General features: G+C 42.8%; 1 protein-coding gene across 3 annotated transcripts in view; it reads left to right on the forward strand.

The window, feature by feature from the left end:
- The first annotated feature begins 1,949 nt into the window (after positions 1-1,949).
- TRIM33 (tripartite motif containing 33) overlaps positions 1,950-27,278 on the forward strand; it is an 89,398-nt gene continuing 64,069 nt past the window's right edge. Inside the window, exon 1 of one of the 3 annotated variants that reach the window (XM_084757942.1) lies at positions 1,950-2,643. In XM_084757942.1, coding sequence (XP_084614068.1) covers positions 2,082-2,643 — 562 coding nt within the window. In that variant the 5' untranslated portion in view covers positions 1,950-2,081. The remainder of the gene's footprint in view (positions 2,644-27,278) is intronic. The other 2 variants (XM_084757941.1, XM_084757940.1) reach the window with 2 other exon arrangements.

The raw sequence follows: 27,278 nt of genomic DNA on the forward strand, positions 1-27,278 counted from the left end.
CACTATAATACACTCATATAGTACTTAAAAATCTACTTATTGTCTAAACTAGGACACATCTTACTAACTGCAAGAGTTAGAAATATGTTTGAAAGTAATTTCTGAGTTAGAAAGTTTCTGCTTAAATGCTGTTGTATTTATTACTGGGATACCAATTTACTCCTTAGTGATTTTGTAAATACAGAAAGGCTGATAATGATTCGGTGCAGACTGCCTATCTGCTCTCATTCTTTTTGGTATTTGTGGTTGTCAAACTTAGTGACAGAGTGTCTGGAAGTTAAGGTGTTCTTCACCCACCACAGAGACAAGCTTCCTGCAACAAGCCACACCTCCTAATCCTTTCAAGCCGGTCCTTCCCCTGGCGACCAACCATTCAATTAAATAAGCCCATGGGGGGGCATTTTTATTCAAACCTGCACAAATCTTACCTCCTGCTCTCCTCCTTTCTTTGTTCAAGCCATTCCAGCCACACCAACTCCAGGTTGCTCCTCTACTAAGCCGAGAAAACCTATTTGCCTCAGGCCCTTTGTATTTGCTACCTGTCTCTCTATCCGGAACTCTCTTGTGCAAGCCAGGCTTCTTCACCTCATCAACAGAGCCCTTGCTCAGTCAGCACTAATCCTTCACATCTTCCTTAGTTTTACTCCACAGCACTTAGCATCCCCTGACATGCTACCCACGTTCATCCATCACATCGCCAGCTTCTTGATGGCAGAGAGCTTCTTCCTTCGTTCCTAGTGTTTGTTTCTAACGCATAAGAGGTCATCAGAACATTTAAAGGAATTAATGAAAAATTCTGTGAATTCAAATAAACACACGAATACATTTCCTGCAATACTATCTACTGTCCAGGATGGACTTCTGAGACTAACATTCAAACAGCTGTTGAGCTCACATACATTTCCCCTCTCCCTACAAAGCCTAAGCTGGCCTTTAACTCAACAGTCTTCCAGCAGGTGACTACAGGTGGGCCCTATATCATATTACACTACTGGCAAAGTGGCGGTTTGATGGCAGCCTGAGGCAAAGGCCCGATCTCAGAAAAATAAAACCCTCTCAGCAAGCTTCTGATACTGAGGTGGTGAGGACAGTCGGGTAGCTCACCTGGGGACGCCGAATGAGACTCTTAGAATATAATATTGACTAGAAACGTGGTTTCCCAAACTGGCACAGCGGCCGCAGGGGCTTTTCAACATTCATCTGCTTTCCAACTTCCTGATTCTGTTCTGGGGTGTGGCCCTGGCATCTCTGTTGAGAAAAAGCTCATTTGATTGGCCCTCAGGTATGTGGCAACGTTGGAGAATCACCTTAGGAAGCTAAAAATAGATATTAGGAGACTTCTTTCTCACCGGAGGAGCCTATTTCTGGGGACCTTTGGGTGTGTTTGTGTGTGTGTGTTGGGGGGGGGCTCTGGGGTGCTCTGCGCAGCCGCTCTCTGGAGTCACAGCCCTCTAGAGAACGCGGTCCATTAGCACCCAGCAAAGACCCAGGTGGTCCGCACCTCCTAGCCAGGAGGCCTCCGCGTCCGAGCGCGCGACAGGTGAAGCTTCCGCGGTGGCGCGCCCGTCGCTGGGGATGGCGTCGCCGAGGAGACGCTCGTTCGTGGGGCGAACGCGGGCCGGCCTCCTACCATAGCACGCTTTCCCTCCCTTTCCCCCGCTCCACCGCCGCTTGGGCGCTAGCAGCCGATTCTGCGCTATAGAGACCCAGTTCCACCAGCTTCAGGCTTTAAAAAGCTCCTTTCGAGTTAGGGAGTCCCGGCTCTTTCGCAACGACCACACCGATGCGCGGAGCAGCACCGCGGACTGCTCCGCGTGTGCGCGCGCGCGCGGCCAGAGTTCCCGCCTCCCCTCCCTCCCCGGAGGACGTCGGTGCGTGCGTGCGCGCGCCCTCACCTCCCGCCGCGCGACGCGAGGGCGGGGGCGCCGCGTGCGCGCGCGCTCTCGTGTGTTCTGCTCGCTCGCTACCTCGCTCGCTCTCGGCGGCCGCTCTCGCTGTGGCTGCGGCTGAGGCTGGGGGCGGCGGCGGCGGCGCGAGCGGCGGGCGGCGCGGGGCGGTCCGGCGGGTTCAAAGAGGAAAACATGGCGGAAAACAAAGGCGGCGGTGAGGCAGAGAGCGGCGGTGGGGGCAGCGGCAGCGCGCCGGTAACTGCCGGAGCCGCCGGGCCCGCGGCGCAGGAGGCGGAGCCGCCTCTCGCCGCGGTGCTGGTGGAGGAGGAGGAGGAGGAAGGCGGCCGGGCTGGCGCGGAGGGCGGTGCGGCTGGGCCCGACGACGGGGGGGCGGCCGCGGCCTCCTCGGGCTCGGCCCCGGCCGCCTCTGTCCCCGCGGCCTCAGTGGGTTCCGCGGTCCCCGGGGGCACGACATCGACGCCGGCCTCAGCTGCGGCTCCGGCTCCGGCTCCGGCCCCGGCCCCGGCCCCGGCTCCGGCTCCGGCTCCGGGTCCCTCGTCGGGGCCGCCTCTCGGGCCACCAGGCTCCCTCCTGGACACCTGCGCCGTGTGTCAGCAGAGCTTGCAGAGCCGGCGTGAGGCGGAGCCCAAGCTGCTCCCCTGCCTGCACTCCTTCTGCCTGCGCTGTCTGCCGGAGCCCGAGCGCCAGCTCAACGTGCCCATCCCCGGGGGTAGCAACGGCGACGTCCAGCAAGGTGAGCAGCAGGCCGCACCCGGGAGGGTCTGGTGACGCGGGTCGGCGGCGGGGTGGGGTGGTGGTGGTCCCGAGGCTGTACGGACGGTGCCGGTGCTGCGAGGTCTCAGAGGCGAAAGCCACGGCCCGGGGGACGGTTACCAGAGAAGCTGCACCGCCGGAGATATGGGGAGGCAGAAGGGAGGGGTGCCGGCAGCAGCGAGGGGCTGGGGGAGGGGATGCTGCTGCGAGGGAGGTTTGAGGCTCTTCTACAGAGAGGGTGGAACTAATGGAGACAGAAAAGGGGTCTGCAAAAACCCGCCGTGAGATGTGTTTTTGGGTGGAAGGGCCTGGTCCGAGAGAGTGTGGTGAGAGAGGGGTCGAGACATTGGAGACCTTGAGCTAAAAGAAGGGCCCTCGGTGACACCGCGTTGAGAAGCTCGGTAAGTGTTCCTAGTTGTGAGGGGCCTGCATGGTTAGGGGAAATCCTTGGATTTGAGGGTGAAGAAACAAACTTGGGAGGGAATAGAGTGCTAGGGAGAGTTGGGCTTATGCTCTTTCGTTGGTTGCACTTTAATAGGCCCAAGTATTTAGGACACCGTGCTAGGACTGAATAAAATGCACAGCGAGGAGCTCATTCAGTCTACTAGGGGAATGCTATGTGACCTGCAGCAGGTAAAGGAAGTCAGTCCTGGAGCATGGTCCTTGACGAGCGATCCCCAGGATGGGTGGATGATATTCCCAGCACAGGACACTTCTAACAGTTCCAGCCAAAGGATGTGCAAGGGGATTGGTGGAAGTTAGATGCGATTAATGGGCGGAATAGTTAAAGGCGCCCACCCTCCCAGTTTCTGAAACTGTTAGCTTTAGATGTGCTTTGGATTTGAGATGCAGTTTTGGAACTTTTTTGTTTCCCTAGAAAGGTCTCTTCTGTAGTACTCTAGCAGGGTCTAGATTGGTATGCCCTCATGAAAGTGTTTCCGTATAGAAACTAAATAAATTAATTAATGGTGTAGATAGCATCCTACAGCTAATTGCGTTAGGTTTTGTGTGTGACAAGGTTGCTAAAAGGCTTAACATGTCAAAGCTTTTGAATTAATTTTGGAACTGCAGGGAAGGGATTGTGGGCTGTACTATAAAGGGTTGGTTGGGGTTTATCCTGTAGGCTGGAGGACCTTCCTGAAGGGTCTCTTCTATCTTAGGCTGGCCTCAGACTCTTTGTAGTTTCTAGGATGACCTTGAACTTGGGATCCTACTCCTTCCTCCTACGTTTAGGGCTTACAGCCAGCTATATACCACTACTCCTGGTTTTATGCAGTGCTGGGTGATAGAATTGGAGGTTTCCTGTGTGCTAGGTAAGCGCCTGGCCAATTGAGCTAGCTCAACTCCTGAAGTTTTTGTATCAAGAGGAAAAAAAAAATCAGATTTGCGATCCAGAAAAATGACTTAGAGCACTTGGATGGATGAGGCCCGAGGCAAGGCTTCTGGTGGGAGGACCAGTTAGGAGAACCTTGGCATTGATTTAGGCAAGAATTTGTTTGGAATGGGTAGTAAAGACGGAAGGGCACATTTGGTATTAGGGTAGATACTGGCTTTGTGAGAAATGCTGAATTTGGCTTTTACCTAGAGCCATTTCCTTCTTAGTATTTGGACAAATGAATTATTTCATAGCTGCACTTTTCCTCATTTGTAGACTAGAGACATATATACACACTGTAGGGTTGAGAAAATGAAGTGAGAGGCAGTGTAAAGTAACTAGTACATGGTAGCTAAAAAATGGCAGCCAGTGTATTGTAGAGGAATTTTAATCCAGCAACATGGTTACTCTGGCAAGGGATCACATTCAGAAACTCAGGTCTGTGTGATCCAGCCAGGCTACAGACACACCCTTAGTATGTATCCAATTTTAATCCTTCTGGCTGGGATATAGACATGACACACCTTTAATCCGTTTGGCTGGACTACAGACATGCCTTTTGTACAAACCTTTAATCCCAAACAATTATGCCTAATTGAGTGACAGACAAAGTGACAAATCAGAGAAAGATTTGACAGAATGAGTCATGAGAACAGAGGAAAGGGAAGCTACTTAAGAGCAGTGCAGAGCCAGAGTGGTAAAGTGCAGTCTAGGAGTGCAGTAGAGATCATGCAGTCAGTACAGGGCAGTTTGGTTGAGTTTGAGTTTGATGTAGGCAGTTCAGTGCAGCTCAGTTCGTGGAGTTCAGCGGCAGTTTGCCCAAGCAGAGCAATTCAGGGAGAAGTGGAGAGAAGCTAATTTTAATCAGTCAGCTTGGAGAAGGGTTTTGAGCTAGAATGTTGGAGCAGCCAGCTAGCGCTCACAAAGAACTGGAAAGGGTGAGTTTATTCAGCAGTAAGTCTCGGAGGTTGAAAACATTTAGGCCTAAGTTAGCGGATGGAGGCTGGAAGCTGCAGTCTTCAAGGTCCAGGCTTACGGAATCTTCCTGGTTGGCCCCAGGCCTAGGGATACTTAGGTAGAAATGCTCTGGGCTCATCCCAAGCCATGTAGTAGTAAAGCTTGGGTACAGCTCTCATCTCATCCCCCCATCAAAGGAAATAAAAACAACATTTACAGCTTGTTACCAGCAACTCAGTACAATTGGCCATAGAAGTGAGGGTGGAGGAGAGCAGTGAGATGGCTGTGAAGGAGATGACCGTGGTTGGATGAATTCCAGGGTCCTTGCTTGGTTGGCTGTACCTTTATTTAAATGGATTTCAGGCACACAACACTCAGGTATTGGTGATGGAAGAAGGATATAATGATCTCATTTTTGAAATATTACTGGAACATACAGGCAGCTTCTTTTTTTTTGTTGTTTGTTTTTCGGACTGTTTCTCTGTAGGCCTGGATGTCCTGGAACTCACTCTGTAGACCAGCCTGGCCACAGACCTATCTGCCTCTCTCCTCCTCAGTGCTGGGGTTAAAGGCACGAACCGCCACAGCCCAGCTAAGAGTACAGTTCTGAGCTGCATGTGGTGGCATATATCTGTAGTCCCCCCCACTTGGGCTGAGGCATGAAGATTGCTGTTGAGTTCAAAGCCAGCCTGGTTACATAGTGAGTTCACAAGCAAACTGTCTCCACATGGTAACAGCAACAGCAGATGCGTTTTAAAAACCGAGTTTTCGTTGATGGAGCTACTAAGAGCTGATAGATGCAAAGAGGATGTCTGCTTATCCCTTCAGAGCGTAGTGAGACACACGGGACTCAGGGTTCCTGTGAAAGACTGTGTTGGGGACACATTAACTGGGAACCAAAGATGCAGGTGCCTGTGATTAACTGAGGGACTGAGGTGACCAAGTTGACTCTCTGAAATTTGTATAGTAGAGAGAATAATCTGTAAATTCCCTCAATTATTTTCCCCTTTGTTTTTGAAATAAAATAAGTGGGAAGGAATAAACAGTCATTTCTTTGTTTATTTTCGAGACAGGGTTTCTCTGTGCCTCCTTGGATATCCTGGACTTGCTTTGTAGACCAGGCTGGCCTTGAATGCCTACCTGCCCCTGTCTCCCCAAGTGCTGGGACTACAGATGTGTACCTGCTCCCCGCAAACAGTCATTTCTAAGTAATGCTGCTTCTTAAGTAATGCTGCTTTCTGAAGAGCATCTAAAACAGATGGAATCAGCCATGTCTTTAGGCAGTCTAGAAAGCATTTTGTCAGTAGTAACTTGTGTACGTACCTTTTGCATTTCATAGCACAGTTAAAATCTATTTTTTACTTGTTTATCTCTTATTTCTTATTAGAATATTATAGAATCTGTGTTCAATAAATGGGTTTTGAACAAATAAGAATCATCTAGAGCAGTGGTTCTCAGCCTTCCTAATGGTACAATCCTTTATTTTGTGGTTCTTTATGTTTTGATCCCCAACCATAATTTTTTGTTTTTGTTGTGGCTGCTACTTGATAACTGTAGTTTTGCCCCAGTTATGAAGTGTGACGTGAATATTTTTGGAGATAGAGGTTTGCTAAAGGGGTTGCGACCCTCAGGTTGAGAACCACTGACCTAAAGGGACTGGAGAGATAGCTCAGTGGTTAAGAGCACTGTGCCTTTATGTATTTCAGGAAGGGGTGGGAGACGGGAGTTGAATCCAGAGCCTTAATCATTCGAGGCAAGCTCTCTACTACTGAGCTATACCTCCACCTCTTGTATCTGTACCTTTATTGTTGTTTTTGAAACAGAGCCTCATGTAGTCCTTTCTGACTGGCCACAGACTGAGGATGGTCTTGAACTCCCTGATCCCCCAAGGGCTAGTATTACAGGCATGTGTCACCAGATTGGGCTCTGTACATACATTATTAACATGCCCCTCATGTGATTCTGGTGCAGGTAATAATTACCATACTTTGAAGAATCTGTATTTAATATTTTTAATTAAAATTTTTATCTTATGAGTGTTTTGTCTGCATTGTGTGTGTACCACATGCATGCAGTGTCCATGCAGGTCAGAAGAGGGTATTGGATCTCCATGAAATGGGATTTCAGGAAATTAGGAGCTGCCAAGTGGATGCAGGGAATTTAACCTAGGTCTTCTGCAAGAGCAGTAAGTGCTGTTAACTACTGAGCCAGCTCTGTAGCCCATGGATTTAAGTATTTTGAGGAACAAGTCTAATTTAGTGTTAGAGCATTGGAAAATCAAACTATTTCATATTTATTGAATCTCAGTAGTGAGCTTTTAAAAGTGCTTTTGTGACTTAAAAAAATGTTTGGTGCCTTGTCAGGTTGTGTATGTTTAAATCTATAATGTAGTAGTAGAAATAAAGATTTTATTGATTCATCTAAACAAGAGTTTAAGATAAACTCTTAAAGAGGAGACCTACTTGGGTACATTTGTGATAGTACATTGATGAGACTGATTAATGAATGCAGAGTAAGTTGCATTGGGTTCTGCTATTAGTCAGCTGTGTAACACTTAGGAGAGGAAGGCGCCTAGGCATCAGTGTAGCTCTTCTGCACTCTGAGGCTGCCGAATTTTACCCTGTAAAATTCTAAGAATCTGTTGTTGTCCTATTACATCAATATACATTTATATTTTGGGTGAGGGGGCTGCAGAGACAGACATAGACGCACTGACTTGCTGTTCATCCCTGGCTGCTTCTCAGCTCTTAGATCTGGGTGTAATGTTCTTATATTTTCTGGGGGAATGATAGAAGAATTAGCATAAAATGATTTAAAGCCAGACTTGGTGGTCCATGTCTAATCCTGCTGACCAATTGACCAAGCAGGAGGAAGACATCCTGTTTCAACCTTAAATTTGTTCTTTTTTTTTTTTTTTTTTTTTTTTTTAATTCTAGTCACTGTGCGAATGCAGTTCTAGCTTCCGTGTGGCTTAACTATTTGGACACTTACTATCATCATCATCATCATCAATATAAGGTTTACTTTATTTTTAATTACTTGCTTGTATCTGTGTGTAGGTATGTGTATACAAGTGCAGGGGAATCCAGAGACCAGAGACCTTGGATCCCCTGGAGATGGAGCTATAGGCAGTTGTGAGCTGCCTGATGTGGGTGTTGGGAATTGTATGGGTCCTCTGGAAGAAGAGTATGTACTCATAATAGTGGAGCTATTTCTTCAACCCCACTTTAAATTTTAATTCTAATTTCTTGAGACAGTGTCTTACATAGTTGAGTCTTGAATCCAGTATGTAGTTGAACATGACTTTGAACTTCTGATCTTCCTAACTCTGCCTCCTGAGTACTGAGATGACAGGCATGTACTCCTGGCTTATGTGGTGCTGAGGATTGAATTTAGGGCTTCATGTATGTTAGGAAAAAATTCTACCGACTTACAGTTTAGCCCTGGCTTTCAAGGGAGGGTCTTGCAATGCTCAGACTGTCCTTGGGCTCAAGTAGTTGCTCCTCCTGATTCAGTTTCTTAAGAAATTGAGATCTTAGGCTAGGGACCGCTTTGGCTAGCTAAACAGCAGTTCTTTTGTTTTGTTTTTCGAGATAGGGTTTCTCTGTGTAGCCTTGACTGTCCTAGACTCACTTTGTAGAGCAGGCTGGCCTCAAACTCACATCTATCTGCCTGCCTCTGCCTCCCTGAGTGCTGGGATTACAGGCTTGGGCTACCACACCTGGCTAAACAGCAGTTCTTAAAGGGGTGGTCCACAGAATGTGAGTGGTGTTATTTTTGAGACCCTTTATGATTTGCAGGGTTAGAACACTTTTTAAAAAATTAAATAACTACACTGTTACATTATTTGCTTTAGTTATTGTGATGACACAGTGATGGTAAAGAGCAATAAAATTGCTGGCCTCATAGCATAAGATGGTGGCTTCATTCCTTACTACTGAGATTTATCTCTTACCTAGCCTAAATCATTGTATCCTTACTGCCACTTTGTTAAAGTAGTTCTGAGCTAACTATTTTTTTTTATTAATGGAAAATAATATGTTAATTAAAAGTGACTGACAGATGATGTTTTCAGGCATGGGTGTTTGGCAGCCATTATCTCAAGAATGAATGAATTGAGCCTGTCACTTCTATGAAAACAAATTGCAGTTGTTTGCCAAGGATAAAAATTGAGCTTCTAGATGAAAATTGGAATTTTGGAAAAAGGGTATATGTTGCTATAAGCCTGATAGTTTTTCAGCATTTAAATCCTTTTTCAAAAATTTATTTATTTATTTTATTTGCTTTGGTGTTTTGCCCACATGTGTGCCTGTGAGAGGGTGTCGGATCCTCTGAAACTGGAGTTAACAGACTCCGGTGAGCTGCCATGTGGGTGCTGGGAACTGAACTCAAGACCTCTGGAAGAGCAGCCAGTGTTTTTGACCCCTGAGCCATCTCTCTAGCCCCCAAGTATTTAAATCCATTTATGATGAGATTTGTATAGTATATGCTTGTGCATGTATTTATTAATTTTTAAAAAAGATTTATTTATTATGTGTAGTGTTCTGCTGCATGTACACCTGCACACCAGAAGAGGGCACCAGATCTCATTATAGATGGTTATGAGCCACCATGTTGTTGCTGGGAATTGAACTCTGGACCTTTGGAAGAGCAGGCAATGTTCTTAACCTCTGATTTATCTCTCCAGCCCCCTGTTCATTGATTTATATTGGATAATAAAATGTTAACATTTGGAAGAACTGTACAACTCAGTGAATGGCTATTATCCAACTGACCAATGTGTAATGCTGTAATGTGCTTAGGAAAGAGATTCAAAGTATAATAGGCTAGAAATGCACAGACTTTAATATGAGAGAGAAGCAGGAATTCACATTACTATGGACACTTAAGAAATAATACTTCTAAAGTTCTTCTGTTGTATCAAAGGATTGTCATTTTTTCTACAATTACTTGGAAAGACTACTAAATGTAGCCTTTCTTCTTCTTTCTTTCTTTTTTCTTTTTTTTTTTTTTGGTTGGTTTTTTGAGATAGGGTTTCTTTGTATAGCCTTAGCTGTCCTGGAACTCACTCTGTAGACTAGGATAGGATGACCTCGAACTCAGAGATTCACCTGCCTCTGCTTTCCAAGTGCTGGGATTAAGGGCATGGGCCACCATGCCAGACTGCTCCCTTTTTCCTCTTTTTTTCTTTTAAAATTTTTTTGAGACAGGGTTTCTCTATGTAATAGTTCTGGCTGTCCTGGAACTCTCTTTGTAGACCTGGATGGCATCAAACTCACAGAGACCCACCTGCCTCTGCGTCCTGAGTGCTGGGATTAAAGGCATGCGCCACCACACCTCTTTGTTCCCCCCCCCTCTCTGTTTCTCTCTCCCCCCCCCCCCCCCCGCCCTCCCCTTCCTGAGACAGGGTTTCTCTGTGTAGCCTTGGCTGTCCTGGACTCACTGTGTAAACCAGGCTGGCCTCAAACTCACAGCGATCCGCCTGCCTCTTCCTCCCGAGTGCTGGGATTAAAAGCGTACGCCACCACACCCAGCTGCTACTTGAGAACTTGATAGAAGATGATTGCCTGAGTCTACAAGTTCAGGGCCAGCCTGGTTTCAAGCCAGTGGAAACTTGACTAGACAACTTAGGTTAAATGCAGGCTAGTGTCTACTAAAGCAGGCATCAAAGAGATTGAAAGTAATGTAGCAAATGCCACTCTTAACTATGGGTCGGTCGATCTGTCTGTCTGTCTATCTATCTATCTGTCTGTCTAGGTGGTACATATTGGATCCATGTCTGGAACATTCCATAAACATGCTTTACCACTGAGTTATATATATCTCTAGCTTACACACACACACACACACACACACACACACACACACTCTCTCTCTCTCTCTCTCTCTCTCTCTCTCTCTCTCTCTCTCTTTTGGAAAATTATTTCTGGTAGTTATGTTTTTTTATGTCTGTGGTTTGTGTATTTGTGTGTATGGGTACATGTATGTGCAAATATATGTTCATATGTGTGTGCTTGCCTTTGGAAGCCTGAAGTTTATGTTGGGTGTCTTCCTTGAATACTCCACACTACAGAGTCAGGGTTTCTTGCTGAACTTGGAGATTCCAGCCAGTCTGCCTGCTGGTTCCCCCTCTGACACTCAAGTGCTGAGATTACTGCAGGCAGTAGGCATTCCCTCTCCTCCCTCTCTCCCTCCCTCTCTCTCTCTCTCTCTCTCTCTCTCTCTCTCTCTCTCTCTCTCTTTAAAATGAGATGATGTCTCACTGGCTGGCCTGGATCTTTATATGTAGACTAGGCTGCCTTGAACTCAGTGATCTGCTTGTGTGCTTCTGCTCTCTGCCTCTGCCTCCCAAGTGCTTGGGTTAAAGGTATATGCTGCCATGCTTAGCACTGCAGTGTCCTGGCTTTAGAAATGTCGGTTCTGGGGATCTGAACTCTAGTCCTCATGTTGTACAGCAAGCAGTTTATCCATTGAGCCATCACTCCATTCCCCTAAAATACTAAAACATGAAGATTAAAAAAAGAATTGATACATTAAAAAAATTAATATTGTATTGTATATAAGTATGAATAGCTATATCTGAGTAGCTATTCAAAAATGCTTTGAGTTCCTTAAGAACTAGAATGTAAGGATTCTGAAACCAAAATAAGATCTGGTTCCTTCCTTAGGACAACGCAAAAATTACAGTCATTGGGACAGTGAGGATAGGAGGCAGCAGAGTAATTCATTTAAAGTCTTTAGATTAGATGTATCCATAGTGGGCCCCTAACAGAATGTAAAAATGAAGTGTTTCTTATCTGAAGTTGGCCGTTTCATAAACAGTTCACCATATACCTACTGATTTTGGTTTCTTTATGGTTATGATTTTTTCATCACTGCATTTTCCTAGTGCCAAGTTTAGAGATCAGGCTCAGGATGATGGATAAATAAATTTATCTCCTCTGTGAGTCACAAACTGCTCCTCTGTCCCTAGTCATTAGATGCAAGGGACAGTGGGAAAGAACTGCAATAATGAATGAACACAGATGCATCCTTTGTAGAGAAATACTTAAAGTCTGTGACTTAGTAATGAAAAACCGTGCACAACATGGCACTAATGAACACACTCTACACACGCATTTACCATATGTTGGGCATCAAACCTAGGACCTTTACATGTTATGTTAGACAAATGTTCTACCTCTGAGCACAGCTCCTGTAATACTTTGTGAGTGTGTTAATATGATTTATGTTCTTTCTAGGAATTGTCTGTATGTTTTCTTTTTTCAGGTTGTTTTTCTTTGTTTTTTACAAGAATTTTCAGTGGATTCTATACGTTACTTTTTGTTGAGTATGCAAATTGAAGTTTTCTTTTTTTGGTTTTTTGAGGCAGGGTTTCTCTGTGTAACAGAGTGCTGGAATTAAAGGTGTGTACCACCATTCCCAGCCAAATTGAAAGTTATTTAGAGCCTCTCTCTATTTTGGTATGGTAGCCAGCCTCTAAAGTAGTGTCTTGTTCTTGTCTTTTTGACTTTTTGTGTTTGTGACCACTGTTTTCTCAAGGCTGATGTCTTTGACCAAGAGAACACAGCAGTTAACAATGGCTTCCTAAACAGCACCCCCAGCTGGCAACCAGATGTTTCATATTAGAACCTAAGGGGGACATTTCTCATTTAAACCACCACACCAAACAGATGGCAACAAGGCACTTACTTAAAGCAGAGTGGTCATGTAGTGAAGAAGGAAAATGAGGCTGGTGTAGTGCTCAGGATGTATGTCGGAGTTTACAGGGAGGGGAGCATAAAGAGGAAGCAGGAGGAGGGCAGAGCTGTGATCACTAGGGTTCTAGGGCCTGAAAAAGGAAATGAAAGGAAGGAAGGAAGAAGAAAGAAAGAAAAAACAAAAACAGAAGAGGAGCCAGCTGTGCTGTGGTGGTGTATATGCCTGTAACTTAGCACTTGGTTGTTTAGGGGCAAGAAGATGACGTGTTTTCACCATCATCATTCAAGGACAGTGTGAGCTATATGAGACCTTGTCTCAGAAATCAACCTTTAAAATACCCCCAAGAAATAGGGAGTTTTGGCTTAGTGCCTCTAATGAAGTCATAGTCAGAATCACTAGGCTACAATTATTTGAAATGGATTAGGCTAGAAGATGCACTACCTCTAAAGTTGCTCATTCATATGGAAGAAAATGTCTTTGCTTTATGGGCCCCTTTCAGAGGACTCCAAGAGAGTGTTTACCCTCCAAAATAAAAAATCCAAGTATACGTAAGTAATTGTGTGCCTTTAATGACCTGGCCTGAATCACAGCAGAATTTTTTACAAATAAAAAATGAAATGACTTTATGAACAAGATAAATTTCTGAGTCTTATTTCTAACCAAGCAAGGAAAGTCCTATAGATGTGGGCTTTATTTTAAATCTTCAGTTAATCAAAATGTTCCAAAATTTTTCTAAAAACATTTCCATTCTTATTAGTAGGAGTATTACAGTTTTACTAGATTATTTCATCTTTGTTTTTTTGTCAATAAAAATTATAGAAATTGGTTTTCTTTGTTTTAAAAGTTCCTCTCATATTCTTGATATTGTCTCAAGGCCTAAAACACTGACTGTGCCTTCTGATACCATGTCCCCATATTTGGATATGGTGAGACCTATTAGGTAACAGTTATGAGTCAGGTTTTAAGAAGTGTGTATGCAGTCTGGTACAATATGTAGGATTTGAAAGATCACCCAGATTTTTACTTGAAACAATACAAGTGACTGCTAGAATACAGTTTTTGGAGCATTATAGTCAATTAATAAAATGTTAATATCCTAACTATACAACATATCTTTTTTTAGAAACAAACTAGTGTGGCTGGGTAGTGTTGGCGCACACCTGTAATCTCAGCACTTTGGAGGCAGAGGCAGGCTGATCACTGGTGAGTTTGAGGCTAGCCTGGTCTATAAAGTAAGTCCAGGATAGCCAAAGCTACACAGAGAAACCCTGTCTTGAAAAAAACCCAAAAACAAAAACACTATTTTATTGGGGTTTCTTGTATCTCTTCCTCCCTTCTCCACCCCAATCCCTCAACACTTGATAGAAGAGAAAGGTTACTGGGGAGAGGGGTGTAGTTCTCTTTAACTGCTTCCTGCTGGTTAGGGCCTCCAACTTGTCAACCTACAGCAACAGCAACCAGGAGCAGCGGGGGGGGGGGGGGGGCAGCAGCCTTATTTCTCAGAGCCCCCTGTCTCTGGGCTCTGCATTTATTCCCTCTCCAGATTCCTCAGAATTAAACTATTTGCAGCTGGCAAAGGCTAATAGTCTGCTGCTGTGGACAATCTGAATCAGCCCCATTTCCCACACCTGGGATTAAAACAAAAATATGTTTACATAACATAACATAACTGAGCTTTTAAAGGCACCAGAACTTCCACTACAGATAAGAGGGTAGGGTGCTTAAATCATTTCACTGTGTTTGTAAGTCTAAAGGACCAAAAGTAACAAAAGCACTGCATTTCAGTGTTGTCTCCGTATATTAAATTTTCTGTTGTCTACTCAGTATTACCTCCATATATTGTGAAGCCTTTTTTTTGGGGGGGGGGTATATGTAATAAACCTTGAGCCTGCTGAACCTTGCTGAGGTGATTAACAATATTTTTTAAAAATGGTGTAAGGTATTTTGTAACAATAAATCAAATACCCATTGAAATGTTTAGAAGTAGCAATTAATTATAGCTGAAATTTACTGCTTTTGCCCATCATGTGGGCTTGGAGGTGATCTCTTTTCCTCATATACATATTATATATGATTCGTTTGAATCTTTATTTGAAACTCAGGCTGTTCTTAGCATCTGTCCAACTTTTTTTTCTGGTTTTTCCCTCACTTAATATTGTATGCTTTCAGGATAGATTGTTTAATTAATAATGGCAGGAAAAATGAGCTCTAGACAGACAGTGAATTATTTGAATGCTCCTTGAATTAGTTTAGACCACTTCATTATAAAATAACCCGAAGTTCAAGCTAGATATGGCATTGCTTCATCTATAATCCTAGCACTTGGGATTTAAAGACAGCTTGGGTTACCTCTAGCAAGATCCTTTGTCAAAAGCGAAACAAAGAAACAATCCCAATGTAAAACATTTTTATGCTATCTTATTTGCTTATAAAGATCTGCTCAAAGGGTTATATGTTATTTTTCTGATGTTAAGAATCAAACCTAGGGCTATGATCATGTCAGTGAGCCATCCCCCCATTCATTGATTCCTTCCCCCTTGAAAAGAGCCCCTCACATTTTTATAATTTTATTTTTTTATAAACAAACATGGCCACAGAGTATTGATACAATCATATTTAAATCTGGCTCTTCTATGTTGGAGATATTAACATATAAGATATAGGGAGTAATGAAGAAATCCAGCCTGAGGTTGAGAAAGAGGGTGTTGGGTCCCATGGACTGAAGTTGCTGACAGTTGTGAGCTGCCATGTGGGTTTTTGGGGATTGACTCCAGGTCCTCTGGAATAATAGCCAGTTATCACCTCACATTGGGCTGCAATTATCTCTGGACTATCAAGCCGCCAGCCACCCAAGTAATGACAAGGAGACCTTTTATTTATTATGAAAGCTGGGCCTAAGTTTAGTTATTCCCAACTAGCTTGTATAACTTAAATTAACCCCTTTATACAAATCTGTGTTCTATCACACGGCTCATTTCCTCAGTGCTGGCAGCTGCATCTGGCTGGTGAAACCCCCCATGCCTGATTCTTTCCCAGTATTCTTGTCTCTGCCCAGAAGTCCTGCCTGTCCTCCTCTGCCCTGCTATCAGCCATCAGCTCTTTATTAAGCCAGTCAGAAGGTGATGGAGAAGAATGTTTACAGAACATTGAGCCATGAAACTCAAACCAAAGTCTGGCCTGTTCTCAGCTCCCTGCCAGTACAGAAATCACCATTTGAATAATACAAAGACAACCTTTACACAGTGCACAAGAGATTATCCCAACAGCCAGCACTCTTAACCACTTGGCCATCTTGAGCTCCATAGCTTGACTTTTCAGCTTTGAAGTTTAAGTTCTTTAAGTATTAATAACTACTTAAGTAAACTTTTCCATTTAGAGTTTTCAGTAACTGTATTGTAATATATTGATGTTATTTGTATATGTATGTGTTTATTCATGTGTGCCTGCAGTGTGCCTAGAACCAGAGGTTGATGTCAGATCTTAGATTCCTAGACTTTATTTATTTATTATGATGATTATTATTACTTTGGTTTCTCAAGACAGGGTTTCTCTGTAGCCCTGGCTGTCCTCACTTTGTACACCAGGCTGGCCTCAAACATCTGTTTCTGCCTCCCTGTGTGCTGTGATTACAGGCATGTGCCACTGTGCCTGGCTTGTGTTTTATAATTAAAATTATCTTTTGCTCTTTGTGTGTATATGATGAGGGAGATGATTTTTTTAATATTTACTTATAGATGGTTGTGAACCACCATGTGGGTGCTGGGAATTGAACGCAGGTCCTCTGGAAGAGCAGACAGTGCTCTTAACCTTTGAGCCATCTGTCCAGCCCCAAGATGTACTGTTTCAACAAAACTAACACTCAATTTCATCAATAAAGACTCTGGATCTAGATGCCAGGGAGAAAGCATGCTAGATCAGAGAGAACAGAGAAAGCACCCAGCTGACCTTCCTGCTCAGCTGACCTCCCCCAAAGAAACGTCCCTTCTGTTTTCCTTCTGTATTCATTCTCTGTCAACTGGTTGCTTGCTCCATCTCTTAACCTATGGTTGACTTTATTCTGTTTACAAGCAGAAAGTTCTTGGATTACAGGTGTATACTAAGGTGTGGACACAACAATTAGAAACAGTTTTTTTTTCTAGTAAATAACATAATCTTGGGGTTCACAGTGTGATTACATGCCCTGCAACATCCCCTGCTTTTTGTCTAAATAAAATGGAAAGATTTTTAACTTTTTTTAAAAATATTTACTTATTTTACAGTATTCTGCCTGCATGTGAGCCAGTAGGCCAGAAGAGGGCACGAGATTTCATTATAGACGAGCCACAATGTGGTTGCTGGGAATTGAACTCAGGACCTCTGGAAGAAGAGCTGATGCTGTTAACCTCTGAGCCATCTCTCCAGCCCAAGATTTTTAACTCTTAACACAGTGAAATGATTTACAATAGTGAAGCTATTTCTGCCAAAATTTCCACAATGGCCAGCTCGGTTGTATATTAATCTCATGAACTGAACAATTTGAATGTTCTCAGCACTTTGTAGTCTAAAGCTGATCTTTGGGTAGTGTCTGTCAGCTTAGTGGCAATGCTGACTAGGTAGAACATAGTAGTCAACCCATCGGCGTCCGCTGTTTGAGCAGGACCTGGCGACAGAAGGGGCACAGGCAGTTTGGACCAGTGGTTAGCATTACCACAATGCAGGTGGATTTGTTGTTGCAAAGCCCCATCATCTTCTTGGAGACCTCAATTGTTAGTGTTAGGAATGGTCATGGCTTATTGTAGAAACCTTAAAACATTTTAAATGCCATATTCAGGAGATTTCTAAAAGGTTTGAGGACCACAGTCTATTAAGAACATCCGAGGTACACAAACTTTGTTCCTAGTTACCTGCTTTAGACTCAAACCTGAAAATCCATACAGGAAGGTAGATGAAGCTTATTTCTAGGATTAGTTAGTACTCTATGGCTAATAGTATCATGACAAGAAGTTTATATATACATAACACTGTTGGAGATTTTGAGGTAGTCATACTTTAAGAAAAGTTTTAAAGAATCAAATGAAAACCCCAAAGACTATGAGATTAGTGGCAATAAAATAGTCTCTTATTTTTTGTTTTCCTCTTTCCCACACCAGCTGGCTTTTTTGATAGAGACAGAGATTTTGGTTTTTCTTTAACAAGTATGTGTGGGCTTAGAGAAGAAGAGAGCCACACTCCAACCCCAAAGCCAAACTCAGGTTTTTGGTTTTGTTTTGTTTGTTTGTTTGGTTTGTTTTTGTTTTTGTTTTTTCAAGACAGGATTTCTCTGTGTAGTCTTGGCTGTCCTGGACTTCCTTTGTAGACCAGGCTGGCCTAGAACTCACAGAGATCCACCTGCCTCTGCCTCCTGAGTGCTGGGATTACAGTCATGAGCCATCATGCCTGGCTGCCAGCTTCCATTTTAATTGAATTGGGACCACATAAGAAGCACTCGCCACTTGTACATGTAGGAGTAAGCGATACCACTTGGCCAATTTACTCTTTTTTGTGGGACATTTTCTCTTGATGATCCATCCTTTTTCTTCAGATGTTTCACTTGTCCAGGGGTCTCCAGATTCCTTAGATGCTTTCATTCTCCTGGAAAGATAAAAGCAAAACTCTGCCCCAACTCTCTTTGGGGTGGGGGGAGTTCTTTTTTGGAGCAGGTTATTTCTTTCCTAGGGCAAAATGTTTTATCTTTCAATTGAAATAAAAAATTTCTTTTGAAAAATTGAAACTAAATATACCTTAGTATGTGTAGATAAATATAACTGTATTCCTCTTTCAGGAATACACAAACCCTGTCAGTTCAGGGTTTGTGTATTTATTTTTAGATCACAAAGGCCATTCACTTTAAATTTCAGCCTCCTTTTTGAAAGTGGCTTTTTAATTTAAAGCACTTGTAATTCTTAGATGTCTGCCTCTGCTTCTCATGTGCTGGGATTAAAGGTATGAACCACTGCCTGGCAATGGTTTCTTTATAATAGTTAGTTTCATAGGGTTTTCCTGGTTTAATTTGGTTCTCCATTATAGTTTAGTGTTAGGGGTAAACTTCCAAATTTTTTGAATGCGTATATAGTCTATCGTTCTTGCTGATTTATTCTGAGTTTGTTCCCTGACAAATTTTAACATTCTAGCCTTAATTAAACATACCAATTTGTCCTCTATTTCATTATTTTCAGATGTCTTACCTGCCTTGCCTGTATGAGCTACATAAAATTTGATGTCTTTGCTAGGTTTTGCCTCCCATGACCTAGTGTCTTTGCTGTTGATCTGCCAGTTAGTGGTTTCTCATTTTGGTGACCATACAGCTATACCATTGTACATGTGCCATGAATCGGAGAAGTTAGAGGTTTTCCTTCTGCTTTCCTACTTGTTTTATAGCCAATAGTGCTGTGCTGATTTTGTGGTTCTTTCCTCAGTATTCTCCATCCCACCACCCATGTCTATAGGCTGCAGTTTCCCATTAGTTCCATCAGTGGTTGAATCATAATTCACCATGCCTTAGTTAGCCAAATGTTGTGACCATTTCCTTTAGTCCCCACAGTTCAGTAGGTGCCTCTTTTGGGGTAAACAGTTTAGGGATGGGGATTATAGGCAACTGAGCTCTTTCCTTCGTGGGGGAAGACACAGACCCCTTTGCTACCACATCCTGGTCAAGAAGGGATTCAAATAGGTACCAGTTCAACTGTAATATCTTTCCTTCCATGGCTAAGTGCTTAGGAGGGACTCTTGCTTTCAAATGGATCCAGTCCAACATGGAAGAGGTGCACTTTGACTATAGGGTGGTTGGGAATGACTAAGTATAAGGTTCTTGTAAAATGTCCAGATTTGGGCCGGAGAGATGGCTTAGCCGTTAAAGGCTAGGCTCACAACCAAAAACGTCCAGATTTGTTTCTCAAAGAGAGAATATTTATTTTCCATATATTAAAAGTATTTGCAATAGAAGCCTACAGGGAATACCTGTATAATGCTACTTTGGATGGCTTGGAAATAGAAGCAAAAAATAAAAAGCTAGATGGCTTAACTGAAATTCACTCAATATAGATTATGATTATTATCATTTTGGTATTTCATATTTTAGTCTTACTAGAAATAGTAACTATATCTATATAGTATCAAAGAAAAAAGCTTTAGCGATACAGGCAAAGAAAAATAGGAAATGTGGATTGATAAGATACAAGCCTTAGAAGAAAAATTAGACTTATAAATGAGAAAAATACTCAGACACAGACAGGACTTTAGACAAGAACCTACTGTTCTTGTTATCACCGCATGATGAAACTGAAGAGGAGTGGCCCAGGGTTATTAGAAAGTCAACCTTAGTTTATCCAGTTAGTGTATAAGGCCCACCAGGAGAGACTAGGCACCCCCAAGGTTATGAAGAAATTAAATGCAATCCTATAGACACAATAGATCTGCAGAGATTTTAGGAAGCTGTTGTTTCAATGGAACGCATTTACCCTGTGTGAAACATATTAAATTCATGGGCAACTCAGAATAGGATTATCCCCCAAGACTGGAAAGATTTGGTAACAACAATATTGGAAGCTGGCCCTCAGTTACAGTGGCGAACAAGGTAGGAAGAGGAAGCTAGGGACACAGAACAGTGACCCAGGTTAGGGGTATTGCTGTTTCCCAGGATTAATTGCTAGGTGAAGCTCAGTATGCTGAATTACAAAGACAGCTTGAAATTGAGGATCACACCTTGGCATTTTGCCATTAGCAGCTTTAAATGCTTGGGACAAGGTTAAAGAGCCAGGAAAGATGTGTGAGTCATTTACTAAAAGTACACAAGACCCAAAAGAAGCCTTCACTCATTTCCCCCCAGAACTTGACTTCAGATGTCAACAGAATAGTATCAGATTCAGAAGCCAGAAAAATAGACAAATATCTTTGGCTTTTGAAAATGTTAGTTCAGGGTGCAAAAGGGTGATCAGGCCTTTAAAGGCAAGATCAGCAACCAAAAAAAATGGTTGGGTTAGAAATATTGCTGATAATGGATCTCACATTTATGATGCTACTCTGATAGGAAAAGTAATTTTTAAAAGTTTTAAGAAAAACCAAAATGTTAGGTGTTTTAACTGTGGTAAACAACGCCATTTGAAAACGGATTTCAGTCAAGGCATTCCTAGAAATATTTTTTCCTAGAGATAGTGCCAAAAGAAGGCCCCAGACTTTTGGGGTATGCAGAAGGTGTGGCCAAGGCTTGCATTGGATTAATGAGTGCAGATCAACAAGAGACAGGGGGATCTCTATAAGTTAGTTGTTCATGCCTTGCTGGCCACAGGCTCTGGGTGTTCAATCCCCAGCACTTCAAGAACAAACAAACCTTAAATTGCTGGCTGGGAATAAGGCTTGGAGGTTGTGAGCCACTATGTGTGGACCAGGAACTGACCCCAGGTCCTCTGTAAGAGCTTCACTGCTGAGCTATCTTCCCCATACTACCTTGTATTTAAAGGGTTTTCTGGGTTCCTTGACTTTTTCACTGCATATAGTACATGTTGGTATCTGTATGTCAGTATTCATTTGATCCACAATCTTGTTTGTCCATCCATGCAGGGGACTGAACCTTTGGGCTCTTGTCTGCTAGTTATGTGCTCAGCCCATGAGCTGCACTCCCAGCTTACAGAATCAAACAATTAAAATTAGTGTATTGCTTTTTACTTTGTAACAGATTCTGTAGACGTCTTTAGAGGGTCGTTATTATTTCTATCTTAATTTAGCTATCCAGTTCTTTCCTTTTCCTTTTAAAATGGTATAAGTATGAGTGTTTTGTCTCTATGTCTGCGCAGTCGTTGTATCCTGGTGCCCACGGAGTATAGAAGAGTGTCAGATCTTCTGGAATTTGGAGTTACAGAGAGTTGTGAGCTACCGTGCAGCTGCTGAGAATCAAACCTAGGGCTTCTGAAAGAGCGGCCTGCTCTTAACTACTGAGCTATTTCTCTAGGCAGGTGCTACCCACCACTCTGGTGGTTTGTATGATAACATCTTTTCTAACCCTTTACTTTGAATGTATTTGTATACTTTGAGATTAAACTGTCTTTCATTTACAACATATAGTTGGATCTTGTTCTTGTTTTTAATCTAATCTAATTTGTTTCTGGGACTTGAATTAAGGGCTGTGTTATTTTAAATTGTCATTGTTATGACCCAGTACCACGGTCTGCCTTTTGGTTCTTTTATTTTTATTTTTATTTTTTTTATGATTTTTTGAGACAGTGTCTCTCTCTGTTAGGCTTGGCTGCCTGGACTCCCTTTGTGGACCAGGCTGGCCTGGAATCCACCTGCCTCTGCCTCCTGAGTACTGGGATTAAAGGCGTGTGCCATTATGCCCGCTTGGTTGGATTGTTTAATCCATTCATACTTAATGCTTTTATTGGTAGAGTTGGATTTACACCTACCATTTTGGTATGTCTTATTTCTCATGCATCATATGCTCCTTTTCTAACATTGCTACCTGCATTTATTTAATTTAGTGTTTTTGCTTTTGGCTTTTTTGTGGTGGTTATTTTGAGATACTCCCATGTCCCAGCAGGCCTTGAACTTGTTATGTAGCCAAGGATGACCTTGAACTTTTGATCATCATGCTTCCCCCTCCCAAGTACTGGGGTTACAAGTATGTGTCCGTAGTTCACTTCGTTGACGTGCTGGGGATCAGGCTTAGGGTCCAGGTTGTACCTCCTGCATGGTAGGCAAGCACTCGTAACAACTGAGAGATCCTGCCCCTAGTGTGGATATGGATTGTCCTCGCTATGTTCTACATTGTGAAACATCTATGTCTACTTTTAGAGCGCATTAGCCTTTGTGAGTTTCATAGAGGCAATGGTTTTAGCAGGTGAAATATGACTGCTCTCTGCTTAAGTGCTTTCCTCTTGATGTCACAGCTAGCTGTGAGGACCTGCTAATTTGTGCATGTGCTTGCACATGTGCTGGGGGCACTGCTGTCTTAGCTATCCCTGTCCGTCAGTCCTTGTGTCCTGTCCCTTGGTGTACTGCACCCCCCTCCTCAAACGTGTGAGCCACAGATTTGAGGTTAATCTTGAGAGATTTGTTCTGACCCCAGAAGGAGAATGCGCTTTCGTGGTTTGTCTTGTCAGCTCTGTTTTGTGGAGTTGTCATCTTTGTCTTAACTGTTTGTCACCACAATTTCCTGTTTTTTTTTGTTTTGTTTTGTTTTGTTTTTTCCGAGACAGGGCTTCTCTGTGTAGCCTTGGCCATCCTGGACTCACTTTGTAGACCAGGCTGGCCTCGAGCTCACAGCAATCCGCCTGTCTCTGCCTCCCGAGTGCTGGGATTAAAGGCATGCACCACCACACCCGGCTCAATTTCCTGTTTTTTAAAGAGCGTTGTTAGGCTTTGATTTTTTTTTTTTTTTTTCTGTTCCAAATTAAGTCAGTTTTTTGAGGGGTGGGGGAAGAACTTGATAGTTCTTTGTTCTCACTGGCTTCATTTTCCCTGAGCAGATTCAGATTCAGATCCCCCCCCCCTCTCTCTCTGTCTGTGTGTGTGTGAGAGAGAGACACACACACACACACTCGACACGTGCTCTTTCTCTCACAAGCTGCACTGTATGGATGTTAGAGGACAAGGACAGGACAACCTTGGCTATCTGTCCTTGCCTTCCACCTTTCTGTGACCGCTCCTTTGCTTTGCCACTGAGTATGCCAACTTAGTTGGACTACAAGTTTGCAGAGATTCTTCTCTCTGCCTCCCATCTTGATGTATAGCGTTGGGATTATATTACTCACCTGGTTTAACATGTGCCTGGGGATTCCAAAATAGGTTCTCACATTGGTCAGCAAGTGCTGTACCCACTAAGCCATCTCAGCTTAGCTCTTCAAATGGCATGAGCAAGATGTTGAATAGAGGAGAGCCATAGCATTGGTTTCATTGGTTTGACTTTTCTAGAATGAATTCTTGGCCCTACAAGTGAGCTGCCTCTGCATCTTTTGGTCTATAGTGCTTGGGACAGAATCTTTGCACTGGGAGCAGCGCTGGTTACTCTGTTTTGGCTTTGGCTTTGAAATTCAAACACAGGTGGGATGAGAAGCGAGGTGGCTGGTCCTTGACCTGACATGGGTGGGCAGTGTTCCCTTGGAATGTTGCTTTTATTATACTGAGGAGAGGCTGGGGAGAGGGTCATTGTTCAGATGTCATAGATTTAAGTTTTTACTTTGTTCATTGGGCTAGTTTTTCTTTTAATTTAGAAGTATTTAACTTAGCTCTGTATAAGATGATTATTGATGCCACAGCTTAAATAGGTTACATATTGTGTATATCTTTCCTTGCTGCCTTCATGTGTTACCTAAAAAATTTAGTATTAAATTTTTATTTATGATTTTATGATTTAATATGATTTTACATAGTGTTTTGACTAGTTTCTTTTTCTTTTCTTTTCTTTTTTTTCTTTTTGGTTTTTCGAGACAGTGTTTCTCTGTGTAGCCTTGGTTGTCCTGGACTCATCTTGTAGGCCAGGCTGGCCTCGAACTCACAGAGATCCTTCTGCCTCTGCCTCCTGAGTGCTGGGATTAAAGGTGTGCTCCACCACCACTCGGCTTAGTTTCTTTTTCTTGAGACAGAGTGTCTCACATTGTAGCCCTGGCTGGACTGGAATTTACAGAGATCAGCTTGCTTCTGCCTCCTGAGTTAAAGGTTTTTGTTTTTTTAAATTAGTGTGTGTGCATGGGTGTGTGCACATGGAGGCCAGCGATTTCAGAGCCCCCTGGAACTGGAGTTGCAGGTGACTGTGAACTACCCTATGTGGGTGTTGGTGCGCTCTCCACATGCAGTAGGCACTCTTAACAACTGAGCATTTCTCCAGCTCAACTAGTTTCTTAATGCTTGTTCTAGATAAAATATTTGTAACTTTTGTTTTGCTTTGTTTTTCTCAAGACAGAGCTTCTCTGTGTGGTTTGGCTGTCCTGGACTCACTTTGTACACCAGGCTTGCCTCTAACTCACAGAGATCCGCCTACCTCTGCCTCCCCAAGTGCAGGGTTACAGACATGTGCCACCGTGCTTAGCTTGTAACTTTTTGTTTTTGTGGATGCTTTGTCATGTGGAGAAAGTTATAGAAAATTTAGGCTGAATGTGATGATATGTCTATGATTTCAAGGCTGAGGCAGGAGATTGACAGTTCTAGGCCAGGCTGGGCTATATAATGAGACCATCTTTAAAAAGTTTTCTTTGGCCACGTGTGGTGGCGCACGCCTTTAATCCCAGCACTCGGGAGGCAGAGGCAGGCGGATCGCTGTGAGTTCGAGGCCAGCCTGGACTACAAAGCGAGTCCAGGACAGTCAAGGCTACACAGAGAAACCCTGTCTCGAAAAACCAAAAAAAAAAAAAAAAGGTTTCTTTGAAGACATCACTTGTTAGCTAGTGATTTTAATCTCAGCTGTCCTTAATCACTGAAAGTAGATGTATTCAAGTTCAGTGAGAGACTCTTTCTAATAAAAGTGATTAAAGAAGACATCTGTGTTGACCTCGTGTCTCTCCACACCTGCATAGCACACAAGCAAGCTCAGCTTCACATGCATGTACACACTTTTGGGCACTTGCTCCCATGCACATGTACACAGACCTCAGCCTAAGCAAAAATGTAAAGATTTATGTATGTATGTGTATGTATGTATATATGTGCTGGTACCCCCAGAGGCAAGAGGTTAGAAGCAGTTATAAGCTACCGGATCATGGGTGTTGGGAACCAAACTGGTCCTCTGCTAGAGCAGTACTTGCTTTTAATCTCAGATTGATTTCCAACCCTTAAACAGAAATTTAAGAGAGCTCCAACTTTGTTAAATGCCTAATGAAATTTTAACAGGAAACAAAACATTTACTCTGTTTTACAAGCTTAGTCTTTTAAAAATTCTACTAAAAATAGAGTATATTTTGACAAAGTCTAATTGCTTTGATACAAAGTCTGACAACTCAGAATATCTATACTCTGAAGAAATTATGGGTGACATTTATAGATGTAATTACATGTTATATTTGTCAAATATCTATAGCATATTACAGATAGACCATTTTTGTAAACATAAATACTAAATTTAGTAATTTAATGAACAGATTTTAAATGTAATAGTGCCTTTTTTGTGGACAATACTGGTTTTATCTTGATAACTTTACAGTGTATACACTAAATGAGATATTAAAATTTCTAACTACATAAGATTTATATAAAATGTATCATCTATCAGCCGTGAATTAATGTTGAACAAAAGACTTCTTTGTTCTGTTTTGTTTTTCAAGAAAGGGTTTCTCTGTTTAGCTCTGGCTGTCCTAGTCTTGCTTTGTAGACCAGGCATTCTCCAAATGCCACCAGGCCTCCCCACCTAGAGGACGTGGTCAAATATAGGGCACCAGAGTTTGTGTCAGAGTCAGTCCCTGCTCTCCACTCAACTGTGGAGCATGTCCTGTCCACTTGCTAGATCTGAGTATGGGTTTGATGTTTACTGCATGTATTGTCCTTGGTTGGTGCAGTAGTTTGAGCAGAACCCCTGGGCCCAGATCTGCCCATCATGATGTTCTTCTTATAGGTTTCTAGGACCCTCTGGATCCTTCTATTTTCCCCATTCTCCCATACTTCTCTCACCTAGAGTCCCAATAGGATATTCTCACATCTATCCCAATCCCCTGGTAAGTGAAGACTTTCATGGAACATGCTTCTTGGGCTAGAGTCCAATTATAAGTGAGTATATACCATGTGAGTCTTTCTGCTTCTGGGTTAACTCACTCAGTATGATCGTTTCTAGTTCCATCCATTTGTCCACAAATTTCAGGATTTCGTTGTTTTTAATAGCTGAGTAGTATTCCATAGTGTAAATGTACCACAGTTTCTTTATCCATTCTTCCACTGAGGGACATTTAGGTCGTTTCCAGGTTCTGGTTATTAAGGCCTGAATAAGGCCGCTATGACCATGGTTGAGCATATGTCCTTGTTGTGTGGTGGAGCATCTTCTGGGTGTATTCCAAGGAGTGGGATACCTGGGTCTTGAGGTAGTCCTATTCCCAGTTTTCTGAGAAAATGCCAGATACATTTCCAAAGTGGTTGTACTAGTTTGCAATCCTACCAGCAATGAAGGAGTGTTCCTCTTTCTCTACATCCTCACCAGCATGTGGTGTCACTTGAGTTTTTGATCTTAGCCATTCTGATGGGTGTAAGATGGAATCTCAGAGTTGTTTTGATTTGCATTTCTCTGATGACTAAGGATGTTGAGCATTTCTTTAAGTGCTTCTCAGCCATTCGATGTTCCTCTGTTGAGAATTCTCTGTTTAGTTCTGAGCCCATTTCTTAATTGGGTTATTGGATTTGGTGGTATTTAATTTCTTGAGTTCTTTATATATTTTGAATATTAGACCTTAAAAATATGGAACACTTCACGAATTTGCGTGGCATCCTTGCGCAGGGGCCATGCTAATCTTCTCTGTGTTGTTCTAATTTTAGTATATGTGCTGCTGAAGCTAGCGCTAATTCTACATTCTTACCCATAGTGTATAAGAGTTTCTCTCTTGCTTCCCCAACAGCATTTATATTCTATTGTCTTTTTTTAAAATAATAACCAATAA

Source organism: Acomys minous (genome assembly GCF_964271855.1).
Source record: "Acomys minous genome assembly, chromosome: 14".
NCBI lineage: Eukaryota > Metazoa > Chordata > Mammalia > Rodentia > Muridae > Acomys > Acomys minous.